This window comes from Podarcis liolepis (assembly GCF_965112155.1).
Source record: "Podarcis liolepis genome assembly, chromosome: 1".
In the NCBI taxonomy this organism is placed as follows: Eukaryota; Metazoa; Chordata; class Lepidosauria; order Squamata; family Lacertidae; genus Podarcis; species Podarcis liolepis.
The window spans coordinates 103,523,057-103,548,617 of NC_139554.1; the positions used below are offsets into that span (position 1 = coordinate 103,523,057).

The 25,561-nt window shown below is 40.9% G+C and overlaps 1 protein-coding gene and 1 long non-coding RNA gene across 3 annotated transcripts; one reads left to right on the forward strand and one right to left on the reverse strand.

Moving 5' to 3' along the window:
* On the reverse strand, positions 1-23,049 carry STAM2 (signal transducing adaptor molecule 2). Of its 2 annotated transcripts, none has more exons than XM_083494275.1 (14): positions 22,888-23,049; positions 16,397-16,481; positions 14,592-14,667; positions 14,282-14,377; positions 13,134-13,280; positions 11,558-11,627; positions 10,576-10,762; positions 8,052-8,146; positions 7,211-7,296; positions 6,981-7,068; positions 6,722-6,776; positions 5,569-5,722; positions 3,477-3,631; positions 1-3,358 (listed from the first exon to the last, which is right to left on the reverse strand). In XM_083494275.1, the coding sequence occupies exons 1-14, from the start codon at positions 22,925-22,927 to the stop codon at positions 3,142-3,144; spliced, it is 1,551 nt and encodes a 516-aa protein (XP_083350401.1). In that variant the 5' UTR covers positions 22,928-23,049; the 3' UTR covers positions 1-3,141. The 2 variants fall into 2 exon arrangements, with proteins under 2 accessions (XP_083350401.1, XP_083350402.1); XM_083494276.1 differs by having other exon boundaries at positions 10,576-10,696; positions 22,888-23,023.
* Positions 22,858-25,561, forward strand: LOC310703190. Its single transcript, XR_014523972.1, has 3 exons — positions 22,858-22,997; positions 23,249-23,366; positions 23,600-25,561. It is a non-coding gene; the product is annotated as an uncharacterized lncRNA (long non-coding RNA).

Consider the following 25,561-nt stretch of genomic DNA (forward strand, 5'->3'; position numbering starts at 1 on the left):
TTTGTTAAACAAGTTTTATTTGCCCAGGTCAGCCCAAACATGTTGTAGACAAGAATCTGGATGGATATTTAATATGATCAGATCTCCAATTGTTAATACTGACGGTTGCTTAAACATAGTATCGTGTAAAAACACCCAGAAAGTATTTTGTGGTATGGGAAGAAAACATAAGTCTGAACATGGACAAGCAACCACAACGGGAACTTCTTGAACAGTACATATTTGGAAGGCATTCCACCAATTCCAGTGCTCCGTTTCATCCCTTTTCCTTTCACCAGTTAGCTCAAGAGCAAAATAATTTAATCTACTGCTATGGAAGGATTAAGATTATTCCAAGGGAAAGACAGTCAAGCCTTGTACAAACTAAGTTTATAGCAACGAAAACCTGGTTATGCTTAACATTGTGAAACACTGCAAAACACTTATCTTGAGAAATGATGCATAGATAATAAGGGAAAGGTCTTCAGTTATAGCATGACATAGCCATCCCTTAACTGGCAATCTTTCAGCAGGTTATGCTAGATGTTTGCAGGGCATGGAAAGGGTACAAATGAAAACCAAATAAACACATAAAGAGCAAAAGATTTAGAAGATTAGCCATTTAAATATTTATTGGGGTGGGGGAGAAACACTGGAATGCATATAGATGCCAAGGTCTTGGGGAACGTATTGTTAATTTTATGTGTTAACCTTTTTTTAAAAAGAGGAAGAGGAAGAAGAAGAAGAAGAAGCTTGAGTCAGGTGGCAATATGGACTGGACAAATGCCCTTGGGCAACATTCAGATAGGGAAAAACATTTGTATACAATTTAAGGTAACAAAATGACCAATAAGAAACTGTACCTTATTTTAACACCCATGAAACAAACCACAATACCACCCTTATTACAAACTGTCAGAATTTCTACTTAAATAGTTAACATGTGAAAAGCAAAGGATTTGCTTTTAATATAAAAATAGGTGTATGCCTGCAGTACATTCTGAAGTCCATTCAAATCAATAGCTAAGCACTCATTGATGTCAATGGAGTCTGGGCCCTACGGAAATCTGTAGTCAGTTCCTTTGGCAGCATAATTATGATCACACCTCAGCAATAAATAATGTTTTAGTCTAGAAAAGAGAAGAGGGAAAGATGATCCCATTGTCACCAGTACACTAAATACACAATTTCAACATCAGAATTTATACATATATACAACCTGCATAAATGTATTGTAAGATTACAGCAACTAGCAATAATGCAAAATGCAGCTATGTATAAAATTTCACTGATTTTTTTTTTAGAGAATGAGTATATATAATGTTGTGTATAAAATATCAGACAAGAGGATATATATACACACACATACTATTTATATATTATATATAAAGAACAAAATACCATGAAAAATGTTGCTTCAGCTTAACATCACAGTCAAAATTTGGGCACCACTTAATGTAGTATCAAAGATTGTGAATCAATAAAAACCGATTATGTAATTTATTAATATGAAGGAGTTACATACTCATCAAAAAGTCTTCATTTCATTTATCAAATGTTTGGGCTGAGAGAGGTGGCGGCGGGGAAACTGGGCCTGCTCTTAATAAGGATTCTAAAAGAACACCTTTTGAAACTAATTCAGTTTTGAAAACAGAAAAGGCTAATTTGAGCCCCATTTCCCATTCTATACCATTTCTAGACAGAAAGGAAACCACCATGGCTAGATGATCAACTAAGTAAGTGTTCCAGAAGAAAAAAAAACACACACACACAAATATTGGTCCAAAATGGAACTGCAGCTGATCACTAACATGCTTCTGAACAGCCTATTTAGCACCAGTATAGGAAGTGAAAGGGCCACTTGACAACAGGCAGGTTTGAGTTAGACAAACACAGACCTCACTACGAAATAACAGGTATTTGTACAACAGACGGTAAATATTTCAGAAGGGCTCTGAAACCAAAGTATAAATGCCTTTCGATTTTCGTGTGTCCCATCATTACCTTTTGCTCAGGCTAAATCATTAATTCATTTCACTACCCACCCTGCTTGCAGAGTATGGTTCATCCATATGTAACCTATAAACAATATATTAAAGATGATTATGTTAAATAGCTGGATAAGTAAATGGTCAACAAGGAATTAATGAACCTAAAGAAAACACAGAATCTTTCCTTTCATTTTCTGTCAGGGCAGGAGTCTTTCTGATCCCTGAACACTGCAATTATATTTTTGCATGATATTTATTTTAGATGCTTAACTCTTAAAAATGTGTATTTGCTAATTGAGGCCAAGAAGATGACATCTGCTCCTAGATCGCTGCTTTGAATAAATTGCAGCATAAATGTTGTCTTCCCAATATGAAAGATTTCTCTTTCATGCAAATAAGTATTCAGCAAAACCACTGAATGAAAGCAGAGAGAGAAGGCAGAGCAAAAGGTCTAGTTCCATCAGAGTAACTTGTGCTTGGAAATTAATTTACATACTAAAAATGCAATCTTGAGACTCTTCTCTTCCTAGACAGGGAATAAGAACTACTCCTCAGCAATAAGTAGCACTAGTTTTCTGAGAAATGCAAATAAGAAATCCAATCTGGCAGAAACCATAAAAGTCCATTAACTGCTGTCATTCAAAATTTTCTTCTCCCAAATTTACAACTGCTTTATTGTACAATCATAAAATGCAATCTGTTAGGATGTTCTAGCAGGGGTGCAAACTGAAAAGCAAATTAGCTAAACTAATTGGGTTTCAAGATACCACTTCAGACTTAAAGGTTCCATAAAAACAATGTCATTAATAAACTCTGGAAAGAATGAACAGGAAGAGCTGCACATATAAACTTGCTTTCAAGCTTTTTCTTATGAAACGTAGCACAAGGAAAAGTTACTCTAGAGAGGCTTCATTATAAATAGGGAGCAGAGCTGATGGACCACTATGCAAAGCAGGATGTTGAAGGCCTTTTAACACATTAGCAGCTCCCCTTATTTAAACAGCTTTGCAAAAAGAAAAAAAGTGTTAAACTTGAATTAACTTTTTTAACTTTGAAATTGCTTGGCTGTCTTTTCCCTTGAGCAGAAGCATCCTTTTAAATCAATGGAGGGACAATTTAAATGACAAGGGTCAGCAACATCCAAAACTGTTTTCAGGAACAGACTGCATTTTCACAGGAGAGGCTGTTGATGGTAATTTGTTCGCTGCTGTGTAAGGGAATGAGCTGGAACTGCTGGATAGCATGTTCCTTGAGGCAAACTGGATGCATTGTTCTGGTATGTGAACATATCCATAGGCATACCCATTTGTTGGGCATAAGGGACTGTATTAGGTGGCGGAAGGCAAGAATTCTGGTTCATGTAAGCAGCAGTGGATTCTAGACCGGTGCTGAAATACAAAAAGAAAAGGAAAAAAGACATTTTGTCAACACGCAGAACAAACGGCAACCCTAGAAAGATTACGCCATTTGCAAGACGTCTTCAATACAGCTTTGTTGATGGAGTACCTTAAATAAGCTGCCTGACCAGGCTGAGAAGTTACTGAAGAATTTATAGTTGGCGGCAAGGACCTCAGTGGACCAATCTGATCACTTCCTGGATTGTAGCCTTGAGGAACACCATGAACCACATAGTTCCCACTGTGAGGGTGCATGGGATAGGACTGCAATGGAAACAGAATAACATTACAAGTCTGAAATTGCACAGGTAAAAAACCAAAAGGGTAGCACACACACAAAAGCTATGGCCAGTTTTGTATGTGGCAAAAGCACTGCACTAAAGCTGTGGTTTTTAAAACTCGCAGGAATTGTTCCTTGAGGGAATATAAAGAAAGAGTAGGTATTTTATAGCACAGCATCAAGGTCATTATTGCACCATCATGGTTCAAGTAGCTTCCTCTAAGCTTCTATCACAATGTGGTGGTTATACACAGGCTTAAATCCTCACTCGGTCACAAGATTTCCCAGGTAACCATAGGCCAGGCATAGGCAAACTCCTGCCCTCCAGATGTTTGGGACTACAATTCCCATCATCCCTAGCTAACAGGACCAGTGATCAGGAATGATGGGAATTGTAGTCCCAAACATCTGGAGGGTCAGAGTTTGCCTATGCCTGCCTTAGGCAATCATTTTCCCCAAATTAATCTGCCTCACAAGGTTACTATGAGGGTAGAGTAGGTGGGAAGAAAACCATGGTTGCTGTTCCAAGCTCCTTGGAAGAAGAGTAGGGAAAAAGTCTAACGAATAAAATATTCAGGTCTTGTTCCATCAAAAGCTATATTCTACTAGTACCTTAAGGTGATAACCATCTAAACCACACTCAGATTGAACCCACTGAAATAAATTGACTTATCCAATTATTTCAGTGGGGCTGCTCTTAGTATGACTGTTGGCCCCTTAACTATAGCTATCACTGGTTTTTAATACTCATCAGGAAGCAGCATTATTTTCAAATGACAGGAATATTAGAATTTAAGATGTCTAACACTCATAACTTCCTTTACACCCCCCAATATAATCAATCTTCTATCATTTTTAAGAGTTCACTGCAATACATAATAGCTAAATGCATCATCTTTGATGTGGCAGTTACCATAGTAACTATTCTTTCCACACTGATTATGTAAAATCCACCTAATATATGCAGCCACTCCCCCCCCCTTTTTTGCACTTAATTATTGCCTGCACATTTTCCTCTCCCCACTCCCTTAGTTTATTAAAGCAAACGTGAGTGTTTGGAGTGAATTTTCAAGTTATTTAATTCAGCACACAGAGAACTTGTAGCCCAAAGGAACAAGCAAGAGAAATCAATAGTTTACTGGACAACACTGCTTTTGTCCTTCCAAGATACACATCGTTGTCAAAAATCTCAACACTACAACTCAAAACATGTGCACCAACAGATCTCTTTTATTTTACTTATTGTTTGGTGTCAACGTAAAAACATTGCAATGCTGGTGTATCACCCAAAATTTTGTACTGCAGTATGCCTAATTCCTAAGTCCCTCTATCAGCTAGCCCACAAGCCTTTTAACTAGACTGCTCATCAATGTAAAGCTTGAACAAGTAAATCTATCCCCCTGATTTGCAAAGCTACAATGAAAACATGTTTAACTTGGAAAACTTACTGGCTTGGATCTTATTTCGCAACACCCCCACCCACTCAACTGTAGCTCCCCAAGGAAGGAGGTGATATAAAAACAATTATTTTGCAAATACAGTCATACAACACAATCTTAACCATGCCTACTCAGAAATTAAGTCCAATTGAATTCAATGCAGCTTATTCTCAGGAAAGCGGAGTTAGGATTCTGGGGGGAAAACACAGAACCTGCTCCCCTCTTTGGATCCAAGCCTACAATAAATTTACAATTAAAGCATTCTCCGAAATCTGTTAACTACCGTATGTAGTATGGGTTAAAAAAAGAAAGAAATAGCTGTGGGAGAAATAAATAGTAGCTGTTTTGCTTACGTGTATGTTGACATGTAATGCAGCAGGATTCAAAAACCTTAAAATTTAAAGTTGTTAATGGAGCAGTGGCCCTCGCTCACATTGCAGCAACTGTTCTTAAAAGAATCCTTGCTAGACAGGGACACTGACCTGCACTGGAACACCAGCGGACGTGGGTGGATAGGGTGCAGAAGAATGCATCTTCGAGTATGAGGAATACATAGGCGCTTCATTCATCAGTTTGTTGTAGAGCTCCAAAGCTTCCAAGGCTTTAACATTTAGTTCAGACAATTCCGAGTGCTTCCTAGTTCAAAAAGAGTGTTAAGTCAAGTGTTTGCAGTTATGCACTTGTCCGTGTGCTAGACATTAATGTGCAGCCTGTGAGGTTAAGAAGTGACTTGGAAAGAAGGTGTTTGCTTCTCAATACCAAGTCTAAGGACTTCCCTGCAACACATCCAACCCTTTGCTCGGTTCCCATAGTTATCATGCAGCCTTCTTCAACAGAGTGCCATCAGATGTTGTAGACCACAACTCATACCATTGCCAACCACTGCCCTTTATGGATTGAGGATGATAGCACCTTTAGTCCAAAGTATCGAGAGATTCCCGTGTTGGCAAAGGCTGCTTTACAGGATACCTGAGCTTCCTAAAGCTAGCTAGCCGTTTTACACAAGCAATTCCCAGAACTGTTTAAGTAAGAACTTAGCTATACACCCCCACGATACTACTTCATCAAGAGGGGACAATATAGTTGAAGGCTATGACAGGAGACATGACTGTTAAATCTGCAGGATTTCTAAATTTCAACAGCTAAGTTTATAAGTTATCCAAACAACATTAGGGGGTGAGGGGTGGGAGAGAGAAGCTGAAAATAATTGGGATTGATATCTGTTTCCAAGAGACCAAAATCCACTTGGTTTGTTCTACTGATAGCACTACCCCCATAGTTAATATCCCTCCCCCATTATGCCTTCATTCAGCACTCAACCAAATTGCAGGAAGTGGTCACCTGCTGGGAACGCAGAAACAAATTAAGATGGCTAGACCTACACCATCTTACAGGTGGGTTCTAGTAAACCCACAAAGAGTCCCACATTCTAAACCTATTTGCAGCCTGAATTGTCCTCTTCTTTGCTTGTGCATGGCCTAAGTACAACAAAGCTAATGTCTTGTTTCAAGCTTCTAAACAAGCCTGGATAAGTTGAAAGAGGTCTATAGAGAAAACATGACAGTCTTAAGTCTTCTATGTGCTGCTTAAGCATACATTCCCATTTTACTCACACGTATTGCTCAACTGTCTTACCTATCAATTTCTTCTAGTTTTTCATCTATCATGGGACTCATCTGTTGGCAGATATCTGAGAATATACAAATATTGATATTTGTTCAGTTAAATGTTCATAGCTGAGGAGACTGCAAGCCATATAAATGGGGCTGATATGCATTGTGATAGGGGAGTCTCACCTCCCACCTTTCTCCCAGACTGCCACTTAGCTTATTGAACAAAGGACAATGGATTCTGGAATAGGACTGCTGGCACATTTATCGGCAATCAAAAATACCTTCTAAATCCAGGAGATCAGGAGAATCAGGTTTAGGGTCCGATGGATCTATGCTCTGGAGTAACTGCAATGCCTTATCCATCTTACTCTGAAAGACGAAGAAAAACATCACTAGAAAGGCATGCAGAACTCTTAGGACTGCAAGTTCCCAAACTCAGTCAAAATTCAATAGCTTCTTCAAGGAAGTAGTATCTAATGAGACTTTGTACTAGTTGAAAGCAGCCACACACCTCATCTATGTAAACGGGCTCCGGCTCAGCTTTTGTAACTTCTTCTGTTGTGTCTTCAGCAGAAGAACTTTTCTCCACAGTTGCAGCTAAGAGAACATGATAGCATGAGTTTCTCAATCTAAAATGTTTTCCAAGCAGTTTGTTTGTTTGTTTCTGAATCACTTCCCAATAAAACACCCTGAAGCAAATTAAAACCCAAAACACCCAACAATAAAAATGTCTATAAAAACAAATCCAAGTTCAATACAGCTACAGGGATAGAAATATCTGCTTAAGTTTTCCTACGTGCAGCAACTCTTCACACACGGAAAAATAAGTTTTAAATTCTGCTCTTGTGGTGTACGACACTTATTTTAAAACACAAATGCACTGAGCTCAAAACCCAGATGGCAAATTAAAAGTCATTTCATATCATGACTTTTAGCAGTCTGACTTGTGATAGTTCAATGTTTTCGTTTGGCAACACCAAACTTTTTGATTAGGTTGCAACAGAGCGTTAAGAACCATCTATTCTCACATTTTCATCCCTCCTCCATCTGTGGTTTCACAGCAAGTGAAATAGTCTTGTCTTGAAATAATAATGCCACTGACAAGACATATGGGAAGTTACTGCTCATAAAAATGCAAGATCTTCTGTCATATTGCATAGGGTAAAAACGATTTAGCAATCAGAGCACAATTAGGCATTGTGAGTCAAGAGGATTAGAGCCAATTCCCAGGGTACTTAGTGACTTTGGACAAGTCATTAAATTTCATGGTACGTTCCTACATCAAATTGGGATAATACTTTATGTGTGACTTTTAAAGTGCTTTCAATACCACCTTTTTTTATTCGGCTTACCTGACTCAGGCTCATCGTTTAAGTTAGAGGTCACAAAATTAGATGGAAACAATCCTATTCCTCTGTGATTTTCTCCTTTCCACCAATTGGCATCACTGAGCAATAAAGATTTACATTTTATTACACAAACAGTCAACTGCAATATACTGTCCCTCACCTGTTTCCCTACAAATCCCTAGCATAGGCTCTTAATTTACAAGTGAATATTTTCCATAACTTGCCTTCTGCCATTCATAGCTCCATTAAAGAAAAGCCACAGAAACAAACCACAACCGCTTGCTCTGCAAGACAAGCAAAGCACTGTAGGGACAGATTTGCAAAATGCCCAGCATCTGCTACAAGGTACCAAAATGACACAAGAAAACACTTGAAAAAAACCCTCTTAAAAAAAACCTGTAGAAGCAAAAGCCTAAATATTTGTTCTCTGTGTGTATTTGACAACATCTTACTATTTTCTCTAATGTTTAAATCTCACAAGTGTTCTCCAAAACCTCAGAGGTTGAAACAAATGAAACAATGAATGAATGAAACAAATTCAGTTAAGTAATTTAATATACAATCCTTACTATGCATTCAGGTTTATGAATTAGCATGTAACTATAGCTGCTTTACATGTGTTACAGAGCCTAGGGCTTGCTGATCAGAAGGTCGGCGGTTTGAATCCCTGCGACGGGGTGAGCTCCCGTTGCTCGGTCCCTGCTCCTGCCAGCCTAGCAGTTCAAAAGCACATCAAGTGCAAGTAGATAAATAGGTACCGCTCTGGCGGGAAGGTAAACGGCGTTTCCGTGCGCTGCTCTGGTTTGCCAGAAGCAGCTTAGTCATGCTGGCCACATGACCCGGAAGCTGTCTGTGGACAAACGCTGTTTGCCTCTGTATTTTTGTTGGAAGCTGCCCAGAGCAGCTGGGGCAACCCAGTCAGATGGGCAGGGCATAATAAACAACAACAACCACAACAACAATTACATTATTAATATTTTAAAGTCCCTAAGAATACTGGAGCATGTTGCCCAACAAACTATCTTCTGCTCCTCTGCCCAATTAAGGGCATTAGGATTAGGGCATTAAGAACAGCAAATTGAACCCAGCCAATTTTGCCAGTACTGGCATTGCACCAGGTCTTGAAGACACACCTCATTAGACAAGCATTCCTCTGAACTTGAACTTCCTGATCTAATTGCTTTAATTGCACTTTTAAACTGCTTATTTTGATGTATGTTTTAAATGCTTTGAAGGAATTGTTTCATTGTGTGTTTTAATTATGCATGGGTATTTCATAATTGATTTTATAGCTGTAAACTGCTCAAAAGCCATTGAGGCATGTAAGCAGGACACAAATAAATAAATAATCCACCATAAAGATTAACCGCAATCTGAGGTTCCAACACAACTATAAACCAGTTAGTTGAAAATGGCAGGTGAAAACGCTTTCTCGCAGCCACACAGAAAGAAAGGGGAGGGGACACCACACAAGTCTAAGGCTCATGAAAGTCGCCATGCTTTCCTCCGCAAGACTTGAGTGAAGCGCTTTTAAATCAGTAAACCTCTGGAAGCACTTCACTTTTAAAAAACAACAACAACACAGTTCCTAAAGAACACTTCTGGTGGTGGCAATAAAGAAATGGCTCCATGATTCAAAAGCTGGGACAGCTACAGTATCAGTCCATATCACAATCCAGAACATTTCTATTTCAAAGTTGTATTAATTTCAACAGAACTTCTATCCAAACCAATACTGCAGCCTGGTGCTTTGGTTTGGCTTAAGAGTGTGTTCCTGCAATTGAAGAACAATCCTACTGATGAAATTCATATGGGCAAATTTCCTCTCTTACAACAGGACCTGCCCCTCTTCTCCCCCTACCTGCGCTCCCCCCACATCTGGACCAGATGACTGGGGCTCTCCAGAACACAGATGCCAATGGATGACACCCTTTGCCTGGGAAGCAGGGCAAAGTAGAGTTGTAGAGTTTAGAGATGAAAAGATGAATGTAAGCTAATCTTGCCTCAAAGGGTTCCTTGTGGCTTACACACACATGAAAATTCTGATCAAGCGCAGAACCCCCTTGTATTTTGAGAAGAAACCCTCCACAAAGATTTAAGAATTTATCTAAATGGTTTTTGGGTGTCCAAGGACGTTTTACAATGATCACAGGGGTTCAAAGCATAATGAGCATGCAGTAGTATGGCATACATGGTGGTATCCAATGTAAAGTCATATTCAGAGTAGATCCAGTGACATGAATGGGCATGACAAATTTAGGTTCATTGATGTCAGTGGATCTACTCTGAGCAGAACTTTGTTGGCTACAACCCATACAGAGTAGTAGTAGTAATAACAACAACAACAACAATATAATATTACTTATACCCCACCCATCTGGCTGGGTCTCCCCAGCCAGTCTGGGCGGCTTCCAACAGGAGATTAAAAACACATTAAAACACCAGTCATTAAAAAACTTCCCTAAACAGTAAATAAATTTAGTTCAGCAGCCCTCTCTACAGATAGAGGTCTCAAAGTATAACATACCTGTCGTCCAAAACAACAATTATATCTCCACTCTTAAAGGTGAGTTCATTGTCCTCGACAGCTTCAAAGTCATATAAGGCGCGCACCTTTCTTGAAATTTTCTGATTGCTTGGGTGAACTTCTACAGGTGGGTATAAAGGTTTTGTTTCTGTTTGTTGTTTTTGCTCTTGCAAAGATAATTCAATAGCTATGGTTTGGAAAACAAAGAAATGCCTTTTATAATGTTCCAAAGAATGATGAAATGTGTTAATAGCAGTTTTATTTTCTACCATAAGGTAACTAGTTGTTTATTTATTGTTAAGGATATTGCTAAAGCGCTATACACTGCAATATACCGTATTTTTTGCACCATAACATTCACTTTTTTCCTCCTAAAAAGTAAGGGGAAATGTTTGTGCGTGTTATGGAGGGAATGCCTACGGGTGGCATGCCTACAGATTTTCCTACTCTAAAAACTACGTGCGTGTTATGGTCGAGTGCATGTTATGGTCGAGTGCGTGTTATAGAGCGAAAAATACGGTAATTTCGTGTAAATTAGCTGGATTACTCCAGATCACAAAGAGCTTCTTAAGTCATTCACCACTGCTATAAGCGTGAAAGGTCTCAGACCTCAAGCTGCTTATAAGCTTTAGAAACTGATGTCAGTTCTTGACAACTAGCAAAACAGAATGACAACACTAACAGAAAATTGTTAGAAGAAACAAGCATCCCAAGAGCTCAATTAAAGGGAAGAAGAGCTCCAAAAGAATATGCATTTTCTAGGTATAAAACTTGAATTTTCCCTACTCCTTGCCCCCTTAAGAAAATAACTGCTCAATCCTCTCATTGTCTTCCATTTCCTAACCCATTTCCACCTCATTGTTCAGTCTTCTTTAAATGGAACATGTTGTGCATTTTAGGCATCAAAACACATCTCCAAGCATAAGCTTAGAAACACTTTAAATGTTATATTGCTCAAGATACATGGTGACTAATACTTTACCTTTAGCTATATCTTCATCCTCTTTGTTTTTGCTTGATGATGCACCATTCTTGGCAACAGCTGGGGGACTCTGTAAATGTACTGGCAATATTAATATACTACACCAAGCGGAAAAAGTTCTATATTTGCTTGTACTTTAAAAACAGCAGTGATACTGATGTAGCTGCCTTGTGGGAAGAATTTTTTAAACCTGTTTAAAACAAGAAAGGACTGGAATCTCAAGAGGTGCTAGGAACACAGATTTTGGATAGGAACTCTTCAGTGTCATCTCAACTTCCAGCATTTCAGTCACAAGGTAATGGTATATACTGTCTCTAGACAAAATGCCAACTCAAGCCTCAAGAGAGTTACACCTAAGGCTAAGTATTACGTGAATGAGTTTGGACTCATGTGCTTGCTCGTACTGGAAGGAGCGTCTCCACCCCCATCGTTCTGCCCAGACACTGAGGTCCAACGCCGAGGGCCTTCTGGTGGTAGTGAGAAGTGAGGTTACAGGGAACCAGGCAGAGGGCCTTCTTGGTAGTGGCGCCTGCCCTGCGGAATGCCCTCCTGTCAGATATCAAGGCAACAAGCAACTATCTTACTTTTAAAAGACATCTGAAGGCAGCCCTGTTTAGGGAAGTTTATAATGTTTAAGACTGTACTGTGTTTTTAATATTCGGTTGGGAGCCACCCAGAGTGGCTGGGTATGTATGTATGTATGTATAAATAAATTTATTGCACACATCAATTTGGTCCTTGGCTCCCTATTTTGAGGGTACTTCACGAGTTCAAAGCGCTTCATCTACATTATCTCAGCAATTCTTACAAAATCCTTGTAAGGCAGAGTCAGTATTTGGTACTAACATCACAATACATACAGGTTAGCCCTGTCACAAGTAATACTGATCAACGAATCCCCCCACTCCAAGCACCTTTGCTCGCTGCCTCCAGAGAGACCCAAGTCGGTAACTGAGTAAGCAGAGCAGACCTTGAAAAGTTTCCCTCCAAAAAATGCATTAGACCAGAGTATTTCTTCAAAATACATTGCTTTCTAGCACCTGCTGATGTCCTCCTCCTGTTTCTTTTGCCCTGTATGGCAAATAGTTTGTCACACATACTGATTTTTCATAGCGCTACCACAACCCACTCACCCCTTCTTTTTGTTGAGGTTTGGAATTCATTAGCAGATTGATAAGGCTATATACAATAAACAGCAGTTGGTGGGGCTTGGTTTTAAAGTTCCCACTATATGCATCTGCATTCATCAGGGTCATGAGTTTAGCTATGCCTCAGTTCTCCATCTTGGCAATAAGGATCATAGCATAAAATTATGTTGTTTTAATAGCATTTCTTAAATGACTGAGTATATTTAGATATTTGTAAACTAGCCAGGAAATAAAAATCTTTTTAAAAGGATGAAATATACATTTGATAATAGTTTATTCAGATGCAGGGTAAAATTCTGTCTCGCTATGAAAACCAGGCATTTGCTGAAAATCAAGCATGTCAAAATATTCTGCGTTTTACTTAAAATGTCCTCACGTATCTGCAAAATTGTAAACATGCCAAAAAAGTTATAACTATAGCCTCTTACCTGTGACGCAGAGGTAGGAAATGTAACCCCTTCTTCCTTAAGAGATTTAATAGTTGCTGATATTAGACTGAACTGTGGGTCTTTCTGAAATTCTTCTGACCATTCAACCATTAAAGCTTTTAACTTTTCACATACTTTAGGATGACCCTAAAAAGACACAAACAAGCCCGGTTTTATAGCACAATCTACAAGGCAAATTTTGAATTTTAAAGCTTTGTGGCTAGGATCCAAAGAACCACCCAAATTAGCTCTGAAGGCCTGGGGGGATTTGGGGCTTGCGCCACACGTCTTCTGAAACCGAAGGGAGTTAAAAAAAAAAAAAGGAATTGGGAAATGGTGTAAGGGTTGGCTGCTTAAGGTGAGGAAAGGCCCGCTGAAGGAAAGAAATGCCATTAGGCACAGCCAGGTCCTTGAACATGGCTAAACTAGCTGTTTGGATCATGGCCTATGTTTAAATTGCCTTGTACTAAAATCTAGAGGTCAATGCAGCACTGATAATATGTCCACAACATGTTCACATACGCAATAGCAGCATGTAGAACTGGGTGTGTGTGATCTGTTGCTCCCCATATTCCAAACTGAGCATGTTGTTGCTGCTTACTGAGAGGGAATGGGACATGGCAGGGGTAGGGTGGCTCAGATGGCACAGCAGAGCCAGTCCAAGAGGCCAACACTGTATTCGCACTCGGCCTGCACTGTGTTGAATTCCCTGCTGCAGCAAGCAACACACTGTATTCAGGAGACGGGTGAGTAACACACCCCCGCTGGCTCCTACTGGTTATAAATACCATTATTTGGGTTTATTATGTGCTTACGTGCAAATATTTTGCTCTTCCGGCTCTACTACTGTGCAGGGTTAAGATCTACCTGAATTCTCACGGTCTGTCATTCCTGCATGACAGTTGTCAATTCAGATACTGCATGTTACGCTTTCTTCATTGCAGTCCATAATGGAATACTGCTGTGGAAAATCATTTCATGTTTTAGTCTCTTCCACTCATCTCTCTGCCCTATCAATTCTGTTCAATTTGTCCCTTTCTGCAACCTAAGTTAAATATCAGCAGTGTATTGGACAGATGCATAGACACCATAACAATGAATTTCTCCCCATTGGCTTTTATTAAATATGGAGCATATTAGAACCTTACCTTGTTTATAATAACTCGTACTTCACTGGCAAAGTCGCGAGAACAGATTTCTAAGTGAAAAATCTTTCCACAGTTTGAAACACAGGCTCCCAATAGCTAACAAGTGAAATTGAAGGCAAAAATTAGTAGATGAAAATAACCACATAAAATACAAGGTGTAAGCAGTGACGAAAGGTATTGGCCATAACAAAGATTTACTACATCATCTACAGCTATTAAATAGAATTCAAAAGCGATCATCTAGTATTGCCTTATGATTAAAAAGAACTGTTTTAACCCTTTTCATAAAATAAGTATGTATTATACTTACAGTTAGTGCCTGCAGAGCAACATGGGGTACCTTGTGATTTACTCTCTTCAAAATGGCTTTGAGGCAATCTTTTGCTCTAGATAAAACAATATCATTTTTCAGACTCTTATTTCAATAACTTAATTCACATGATGGCAACCTGCGGGCCTATTCCCCTCCCTCCCCCAATCTCCCTGTCACTGCCACCCAAAGTTGGGCACCTCCCCTGACCACCCCCTTCTTCTGACACCTGGAGTGACTTTTGGTTGCTCTGGACAACGGGGAAGACATCCCATTACTTTGTGGACTCCAGGGTTCTCTCTCTTAGCTGTACTAAAAACACAACGAGCTGACGGGATGGGGATGGGCAGCCTTAAAAAGAGCAGAGTTGAAGGTGGAAGAGCCAGCATCTTCCCACTTCCTTCACTCAACTCTGTTCTTCTCAAGACTGGTGGCTCCCTCCCCACTCTCACAGAGCAGACCATGGAGTGGAGAAAGAGAAGGGCCATCAGGCAGGCTCCGCTTGCCTGCTCAAAGCTCTTTCTCTGGCACTGACGGGGTGAGCCTGCAACATGAAATATGTGGAAAACAGTGGCACAGATCTCTCCAGGTCGTGTGTATGCGAGAGAGAAGAGGGAGAGGACGGAGTGTGTGTTTGTGTGAATGGACGGTGATGGTGGGTGTATGCTCTTGTTTGAGAAAGGGGTGCACTCTGATCACACACACACACCCCAATTACCTTTTCCAAAGGAATATCAACAAGATTGCCCACACTTGACTTAACTGAAAAGGAGACAGGTAATAGTGGAAGGAAAAAGACACCGAAAACCAAAGTTTTGGGACACAATCCTACCATTCATGTTGCAAAGGGAAGCTCCAACAGCCTTTTTTTCAGACCTTCAAATTCTGCATAGAGTCAATGTGTGAATGGGAAGCTGGATCACACCTATTAATTACCCCCTTGTTCCACACATTGATAGGATCTGTGTTCAGACAGCCTACACACTAAAGGTTTTCTCCGCAAGACTGGGAACCCTGAAAAGGCAGGGTTATAAACGGCACACATACTGTCAATCAGGAGATACATATCTGCTCCCCTTTCACATGCCGATCCAATACAGAATTTGAAGGTCTGAAAAGGCCTCATCTCTCCTCTGTCTTTTGGCTGCTTTTAGCCCTTGCAAAATTGTAGTTTTAAGTTAGGCAGTGCTATTTGCCACCAGAAGGTGGATTGGTAAAAAAAACAAAGCAATATCATTAAACACAATTTGGTATACATTTTTAGCTTGCTCAAACAGAATAGGTACCAAATGCTTTCAAAGCTTGAATAAAGCACAGTCACATCCAAGCACACATTTTACTTCTTCTTACAATTTAGTCTGAAAGCAAGCAAATATATCTTGCATGCATTTTTGGTAAAAAAAATAAAAGCTGCCAAAAAGAATGAGAACCAAGAGTCCAAGAGTTCTGGAAGACAATCACAAGTAAAAAAAGTTCATCTAAACAACACTGGCATTTACTGGAAATTCTAGGTTAAAAAAATTCTGCTACTTCACAATAGAAAGAGAATTTACTTAACAGCCTGGACTTAACAGCCTGGACAGTTTCTCAAGTGACCTAGTTACATTTTCTCTTTGCATCTTAAATGGATCTGATTTTTTATACAAGATGAGCTTTAACATAAGCACATTACTGTGTATACCAGCCTGAATTGACTGGAATGAATAGAGCTACCTATCAGATCTGGGCACAGGAAACACAGATTACTCAGCAGAAACATAAAATGACATTCAGTGAGAGCTGGCAGGCAGGACGAAGTGTCTTACCCATTAGGAGTGCTTCCAACTTTGTCACATATATCCATAATAACTCCCCAGTCTTCAGCTGTGTTGTACTCATTTGTGGCTTTTTCTATAAAGAAAAATAGTGCTTTGAGAATCAACACCTTTTCAAACACATACACATGTTATGACTGCCACTAGCAAAACAACTGCTTTTTATTCTGTATATGCTCCCAAAGCTATAAACTTCAGAAGCAGTTTTTTCGTTCCCACCATAAGGACACACACTTTTCTCAGTGTGATGGAAAAAACCTCCTCACAGAACTGCAGTTACAAAGTCATCATTTTATGTGATCTGTTTAGTCTGAAAAGGCATATCTTTCATACCTCCTTTACCCAAGTGTAAACATATGAAATTTTGTACATTAACTCTTTAGAGGTGGGTACAAGTCTAATGTATCTGCTATTCATATTTTTTTCAACCAAACTGTAAGATGGGCATGTCCAAAAAGCAGCTTGCAGCACAAGTATTTAGTTTTTAAAATTCTCAGTTCTTTCATAATATAATGGAGAAGAGATTACAGCAGGATTGGCTTACAGCAAGTAATGTTGCTGCCTTTAAGGCAACAACTTAAAACTTCTTAAACGTATTTACAAATCAAATAACTACTTTGCATCTTAGGGAAGCGCTGGAGTTAATTCTCTGCTTTGTGGAGCTGGAGTAGAAGCTGGAAGATGACCCGACCCACCTCCTGCAGCTCTCAACTTCCCTGAGAATCTGTTCTGGAGGGTTCAGGACTACAGGAGGATGGGGGAAATTGGCAAAGATCACTCCCTTCCCTTTAATGGACACCTCCTGCTGGCTCCAAAGCACTTGCACAACAGCATGAACGGGATTCAACCCATTTATTCGGCAAGAAGTAGGGACAAAACAAAGCTTGAACAAGCACCAGCACTGGCTCACAGAACTTTATTTAGAGCTCGGAAATCATAGGCAAATAAATGAGGCATTTCCCTTGTGAAAACTGAATTCTCTTGAAATTGCCGTCTGTCCAAGCGATGTGTGAGAGACTCTCAAGATCTGATCTGTGTGTTTGTTAACAGACTCCTCCTTTACAGCAACTTCAAAGCATAGCACTGCCAACCATTGCCAACAGCATCAATGGTGTCCTCCCAACTCCGCTTCACTGCAACTTCCATAATTCCTGATAACTGGGAGTTGGAATCCAACAACATCCAGAAAGCCAGATCTTCCTTATCCCTAGTCAACAGCTGTGAAATGAGACAGAACAATCCATTCCATAATTTTGCACTGCCCCCTGCTATCAAAGAAGAGCTATTAAATCAAAGGGTTATGGCTCAGTTGTAGAGCATCTGCACTGCATGCAAAAGATCCTGGGTTGGATTAATTCCCAGCAGCTCCAAGTAGGGATAGACATAAACCTCAGCAGAGACTCTGGAGACCTGATGCCAGTCATGCTGAGATAGATGGACGAATGGTTTAACTCCATCATAAAGTAACTTCCTCTGTTGTTCCTCTGTTAAAAGAACATCAGAAGGTGGTTTGAAAATGAGTTTACTTCTCTTTGGTTATTTTTCTTTTCTTTGGTGTCCTCTGCTCCAGGCTGTTATTGGGGTCTAAGGATTTCACACACACAAAGGACCCTGAATTGGTGGAAGGACCCTGAGTGAGAGGCAGGGAAGGGAAGACCTCCCAGGATGAGAGACTGGGAGAAGAAGAAAAAGTTCCCAGGTGAGAGTTGGGAGGCTCCACCACTTTCCGAGGATGACAAGGGTTAAGAGCTACCTTTGAGAGAGGATGCTTATGTTTTCTTTTCTCTTTCTCTGTTTTTGTATTTATTTCTATTAGTTTATTTTAGCTTATTGTGTTATGAAAAAGCTTTAATAAAATATTACACACACATATATACATACTGAGTTTCAGAAATAAGTGTATTCATGTTTTGCCTTGATTTTTATCCACCAATTTTCAAATTCAACGCTAAGGCAGTTAAGTTCCAAGCTGTATGGCACAGGAAATCAAAGGCTCCTGTGTGCCTGAAATATCCACCCACAAAAGTAGGTTGACTGTTTTATTTTGGAATGTTTAACCCTCTGGTCTCGTCTCTTCCTGATACAGTTCCTGTTGCCCTACTTCTGCATCCAAGTCATCCCCAATTAAGAGATGTAACACAGGAAGTGCCAATTGCTTTGCTGCCTCAACCATTGCTCCAATCAGGAGGCACATGCAGAACAGTTAATTCAAGCAGAAATATTAGGGGTGGTACTCCTAGGAGAATAAAGAATTCTTATCCATTCTACAAGTACTGTAAATCTTTTAGGATTTATGCATTCAGAAAAAAGTGAACTGTGCTATAACTATCAGAAGCTCAGATAACAGTGAGACCTGATGGGTAGCTGTGTTGGGGAAGGCCCATACATTGTAAAATCAAACAATTAGTACTTCCATTAACTTCAACATACCCGATTAAGCTAGATATCACAGAAATATCAACTTTTCAGTAAAAAAAGGGGGGGACTTACTGAAAGCTAACAAAATTATCTTGTACTAGGAACTATCACACTTTAAATAAATGTATGACTGAGAAAGGTTCTAATTTGAGTAAAACGCTACATGCACATTTGTTCCCATTTCCAATGCTTCCATGTTTGTGTTTGTCTCTAGCAGAAATTGTGGGAAGTACTGTACACGGTTCCTTCCCCCTGACTCAGCTGCTAAGACTGTGCTCATAAAGCCTTATTTGCAATGATCAACTATTCAGTGGGTAAAGGAGAGAGAAAAGGAAATCGACTATCAATGCAGCATCCCTTTCTATGTGTGGTACCTCACTAAGCTAGGGCTATACACAATGACACCTGTTTCTTTGCATTAACTGAAGTTGTAACTGCCTTTTTAAACAACAATATGCCTGCCAGATGGAGAACCATGTTAAACTTGTGCAGTTTAACAAGATACTATGCAAATTAGCAAGGCAATGCATACTTATAGGGATCTACTTGGTTTGGAGAAAGAACAAAGGGCTATAGTGACGTGATCATCTTATATTTTCTTGGATCCAAGTACTAAATAAAGATAGCCGCCAACACACAAAAGGTGTCTTATTGTATGACAAAACAAAAAATAATTGTGAACCAATTACTAAAGCATACATCCTGACTAGTTTGCAACAAGTTACAAAAAAAAGACTGCAGGTTTCAACAAAACACATCCAGATGATCAGCATATTTAAAGCATTCACATTTCTACTAAGTGATCTAGCAAATTTGCTGGTTTCTGGTAATTAATTCAATTAAATATTCTAGTCTCCAATAATAGAAATGCCAATTCATTCTCCACTTAATTCAGGTATCCTATATTATCAACTCAGTGTGTATGCAATCAGCCTTCATGAAAAAGAGCTGCTTAGCCTAAAGCAAAGGTTGTTGAACCATGTATATTTTTCTGTAAGGACATAGGAACCAACAGGGTCCTATCAACTGACATGAAAGGTTGGCAGGTTTCCAGATTGCTCTATTATATGCATATAAAGCAATCTCTGTATAACAGAAAAGGAATGGATCATAAGAGAATACTTTCCCCCAACTACAGTACATTACTATCTTTTCCACTCTCATGGTGTTTTATGAAGAGCGAGCAAATCACTTAACTTTTTTGTTTGATGTAACTGGTGTATGCTTTTAATAATGTTGACTGAAGAAGAGCTTGTGCCAGAAATCAAAGTCCATCTGCGTTCAACTCCCTACATATTAGCCTTATCCTAGGAAGCTCAACAGCTGAACCTCTAGCAGAAGAGAGCACTGTCATCCATGTATTTTGGCTTCCCACATTTTCTAAGAGTATCTGAATTACCATCTACAATAGACTATTAAGATATCCAATTCCTCTGTGATTTTTAAAGAACCCCTTAGATCTAAAAAAAATAATTGTCAAAAGCAATACAGTACAGTGCACGCATACGTGTGCAGTACAAACTTCAGTACAGTGCATGCATACGTGTGCAGGGAAGCTACAGAAAGGATTCAAGATTATTTTCCTGCCAGTGTGGTGTAGTGGTTAAGAGTGGTAGTCTTGTAATCTGGGGAACCGGGTTCGCGTCTCCGCTCCTCCACATGCAGCTGCTGGGTGACCTTGGGCCAGTCACACTTCTTTGAAGTCTCTCAGCCGCACTCACCTCACAGAGTGTTTGTTGTGGGGGAGGAAGGGAAAGGAGAATGTTAGCCGCTTTGAGACTCCTTAAAGGGGGTGAAAGGCGGGATATCAAATCCGAACTCCTCTTCTTCCTACACATTTTTGTTGAAATAGTGGTTTCAGAAACACACAATTTAAAATCCCATTGCAGATACTACTAGAGAATGTGGGAAGCAATGTTCCCCCCCCCCCTTTAGGCCTAAGTTTGAAAGACATACAGAGGTTAATGCCACTAATTTCACAACTTTTAAAGCACAAGACAGCTTGTAAAAAAGGTGCCTGTTCTCAGGTTTCAAAATATCCACCAACCAGGAATGACAAAAGCAAGCAGCTGACCACAGTTGATGTCACTGTAAATGAGGAGAAAAGTGTTCTGTCATGTCTGTTGATATATGGTCTGTTGACTAATAAACTCCAGGTGTAGTGTTCCTTCCAAGGCATCCAAATTATTACCAAGACCACTAACAATATTTATTTAAGATCCAAAACACATTTATTTGACAGAGTGAGAGACAGTACAGTGAAAGTATAGGAAGGCACAAGGTTAAGATTAAATCTCTAGAAGTCTGTTTTTGAATAATTTAACTGTACCTTCGCACAGAAGGTAAATGAGTGCAAGGAGCCTGGCCTCAATACTTCCAGAAGTTTTGGTACAAGCATATCTGTTCTTGCAATGTCTAGGTTGTCAAACCAAGGTCAGCCATGCAAGACTCCCTGCCTATTTTCCCAGTCCCCTACTCCCAGTTATCTGAACAGTTATGTCAATATGATATATTGGGAGAAGGAATTGCATGAGAAACTGCCACATATCTCTGTCTCCAGCACCATTATGGCCTGAATGCATATGAACGAAGCGATCCAGTAGTTTAACTGCTGGAACTACCCGCCAGGTTAAAACCCTTGTTCGTCTTAGAATTTCAGCAAGCTATTAGTTCTCAGTTCCAGTCTTGCACCAGGGTGGTGGCGATGGACAGTGTTAGAAACGGAGATATGAAAGCTAGGAGCTAAATGGCACCTTAAACCTGGGTTATGGGCGCAACAACAGAACGTCTAGGCATGATTTTTTGTAACAAGACTACAAAGCTGGAAATGAATGAACTGCAGCTAAAATATTACGGTTATTTTTAGATCTTCCCCTGCCTATCTCGCCAATATTCTTAACAGGGTCTCTTCTCCAGTTTTCGGTGAGTTGCTGGAAGTGGGGAGGCAGAAAAAGGTCCTCCTTTCCTTCCACTCTACAGTTTTAATCTGAAATCTTAGGTGCAAAGCTCAGAAACTGCTGGCACTCATGAAATTCCCAGTCCCAAAAACGAGCCTAGAACAATGGGTGATTGGGGGGGGGGGGATTTTGCCCTTACAGTGGTACCTCAGGTTAAGGACTTAATTTGTTCCGGAGGTCTGTACTTAACCTGAAACTGTTCTTAACCTGAAGCACCACTTTAGCTAATGGGGCCTCCTGCTGCCGCCGCACCGCCGGAGCACAATTTCTGTTCTCATCCTGAAGCAAAGTTCTTAATCTGAAGCACTATTTCTGGGTTAGCGGAGTCTGTAACCTGAAGTGTATGTAACCCGAGGTACCACTGTATTCCTCTAGTTAGCTCACAGCCAACGAGATATTTAATAGAACGAGTACCAGCTCTGGGGAATAAACGAACGTGATTCCTCTATGTATCTAAGAAACGGGCCAAACAACTCTCTAACGCAGGGAAGAGGAATAACTTCACCGCAGCTTTGAGCGCCTGCGGACATTCTCAACCCCCACCAACCCCTCTTATATTTAAGAGGTGCCCGCTTCCACCCCGGCATCGATCCCCAACATTAGACGCCCCTCTTATTCGCCTGCCCAAGACTGAAACCTCAACGCAACAAAAACTTCCCGAAAGGTCTCTAGCGGCTTCCTTTAGTGTTTGTAACCCAAAACAATTGTGAGGGCGGGGGGGGGGGTGGAGAGGAAAGGAACGAGGGAGCCCAGGGTCGCGCCCCTCGGCCTTGGTCCATACGAGAACCCCCCACCCCCACCCCGGGCCCCCCCCACCCAGGAAGCGCTGCTGCAACGTCGTCCCCAGGGGCGAACAGGAACTGCCGGTTGTGTCACCGGGCCTCTTGCCCAAGAGAGCTTCCCGGGAAACAGGGATCACCGGGTTCAATCCTCCCTTCTCCCTCCCGGCCCCGCCCCGGGGTCAGCTGCCTCGGCGCGGCGCCCTAGAGCCCCGGCCCCTCTTTCCCGTGGACACTTGGGCTGCCTGCTGAAGCCCGGCGACCCCTCGCGACCCCGTTTTCCCAGGCGGAGGGGGGTGGGCGGCAGATCCCACCCGCCGGGACTCACCCACATCCTGCTCGAAGGGGTTGGAGGCGAAGAGAGGCATGGTGGCTATTATAATAACGGCGGCGAACGGCGAACCCTCCGGGGCGCTCGGGCCCGGCTGCTGCCCCCAGGTAAGGAAGCGACTCGGTGCGCAGCTACCCCGTCTCAGCACAGCTCCGCCCCGCCCTCGGCTCCCTTTCCGCTCTACTTCCTGTTCCGCCCGCTCCGTAAGGACCCCACCTCGCCTCTGTCTCCGCCCCCCCAGTTTGCGGTTCGTCTACACAGTCGCCTGAGTTATCCTGGTGCGGGAAGGAAGGCGAGAGGGCCGATCCATAAGGGCTGAGAAAGGGAATTTAGGCATGGGCTCTTTTGAATCCCGCAGGTTTATCCCGAAGTCGCCGTTTCCGAAGGGAGGAGACGAAGAGGGGAAGGAACAGGCAGGCGGTTCGTTGGGCACCCTGCATCGGTTGGTCCTTGAACAGAAGACCCATCAAGCAGAGGTAGGGAGTGTGTTGGGGGGGATGGAAGAGTCGCGCGCACCTGGCAATTCCAATGCAAAATGTAGAGGGGGCTTCAACCATAGAGGTGAGAAGTGGCAGAGCGACTTCTAGGGGAAGAGGGCAGGAGGCAGAAGCTTGGCAGAGAAAGCAATGGCGCTTTCGGGAATTGTGGCGCCAGCCCGGCGCTGCACGTTCGCTTGGCATTAAGGCTGCTTTTTTACTTGACTTCGCAGCAGGTGCGGTTGGAATCTGTGGCATCTGCTTCCGTGTGAACGTGGCACATTTCGCAGAGTTCAGATGGACATCAGTGGGATCAGTGCAGACTGCAGACCCTCCAAGTGTCTCTATTTTCCAGGGACGGTCCCAAATTTACAGCAGCCGTCCCGGTTTCTTATTTGATCCCTATTGTCATTGGAGAAAGCTTGGAGGGTATTGAATTAACTGTATGCGAAACTCGAACAAAGGAAATAAGTAACTATATAACTTTTAAGAAGACATCTGAAGGCAGCCTTGTATAAGGAACTTTTTAAGTGTTTCATGTTTTATTATGTTTTTACATATGTTGGCAGCCACCCAGAGGGGCTGAGGCTATCCAGTCAGATGGGTAGAGTGTAAAAAGTAAAAATTTTATTATTACTATGGAATAGGACATCCCTATTTTGATCAAGAGAAAGTTCATAGTTCATATGTTCTGCTTCAAACTTTTATTGTTCCGGCAAGCCTGCCAAGAAATGTAATTTTAACATGCACTTTTGTTCTTAAAGTCTGCTTTTTTATTTATATTCTTATTTATTACCCATTTTTTATTTATGCTAGTATTTATAGCCCACCCGTCACATAAAATATCAGTAGGCTGTACAAAAAAATTTACAAGCACAATGAAAACAATACAGAATGATCATAAAAATGACTGGCTTATCTTTAAAAAGTGTAAACAACTGAATAGGGCTGCTGACACAAGAAACAGTCTTCAAAGAAGTACCTGTAAGTTGTCAGTGAGAATACCAGCTGAATCTAGAAGCTGAATCTTAGCTGGAAAAGTCTTCGACAGCATGGGACCGATGACATTAAATGTCCAACCTCAGGTTGAAACTAGTTGGGCTTCTGAAACACAAGGAGCAACTAATGACACTCCTCCAGATGATCTCAGAGATAATTCTGATAATTTTATTATGCCTACTCTTTTAAAGTCTATTTTTATTTGCCCCCCCCCACTCCAGCCTCATGGATCGGTTTGATAGAACCTCCAAAGCTGCACAAAGGAAGGAAAGGAGAGACTGTTCCATCTGGCAACCCCAAATATTTCCCATGTCGGATTGATTGCCTTAGCACAATGTTGAATTCCACCCACTGCTATTTTTAATGAATGCTTTATACCATTTCATGTAAACTGTTTAGAGCATATGCATTTATAGTAGTGCATAAATCTTGCTAAGCTTTATATAGTTTCATTTCACAGATCCAAGAACATGCATTCATAGCCATGCATCCATTTCTGGAGAGGGCTTGGCTATGAGCTTAAATGTAATACCTGTGAGAACATGATACCTAACCGTATGGGAAAGCGGGCGGGCATGTCTAAGAATCCCAATGACTTTCTGAATGATCTGGAGGACTTTGATCCAAACCCAAACATGTTTAGTGTTACAGCTTTCAGCTTAAGCCCTGCTGTGAAGGTTTGACAGAGCTACAGGATTTGCAGAAGTATTACCGGAGTCTATGTCAACAAAAGTTTGATTACTTGTCTCTAACTAGCAGGCTTATTCACTCAACAGCCAGTTACAGAGCTAGTTGTCCTGCATCTTGTTACACGCACTTAACATGTGGTAAATAAGCAACACAAATCATGAATCTGCTTGGGCATGGAATCAGCTATGGCAAAGGAGAAGAAAACTGTTCATAGAAAGAAAATATTGGCTACACAGGGCACTCTTTCTGCCCAAGAGTCGCTGATGAAAATGACAACTATACCAGCAAGGGCAGCACTTCCACATTAGTGAATTCCTGGGCTTTAGATCCAGTAATGGTATTTTTAAAATTATATTATGCCCTCTAACTTTAATAAATAGTGCTGTTGGCGTCCAGTTTATTAAAAACATCCATCCTTATTTCTTTGACTTGTTAGTCTCTCTGCACAAAAATGTGTTCATTGTCATTTCTGTATTTCAGATTCCAATAAAATTACATTTGTTTGA

Excerpts from the sequence above, each read along its gene's own strand:
- STAM2 (XM_083494275.1), bottom strand. The coding sequence starts at position 22,927 with ATGCCTCTCTTCGCCTCCAACCCCTTCGAGCAGGATGTGG. Across the intron at positions 14,668-16,396 it reads GTTGGAAGCACTCCTAATGG|AGCAAAAGATTGCCTCAAAG; the intron begins GTAAGACACTTC and ends TGTTTTATCTAG. Across the intron at positions 14,378-14,591 it reads TTGCTCTGCAGGCACTAACT|CTATTGGGAGCCTGTGTTTC; the intron begins GTAAGTATAATA and ends TTCACTTGTTAG.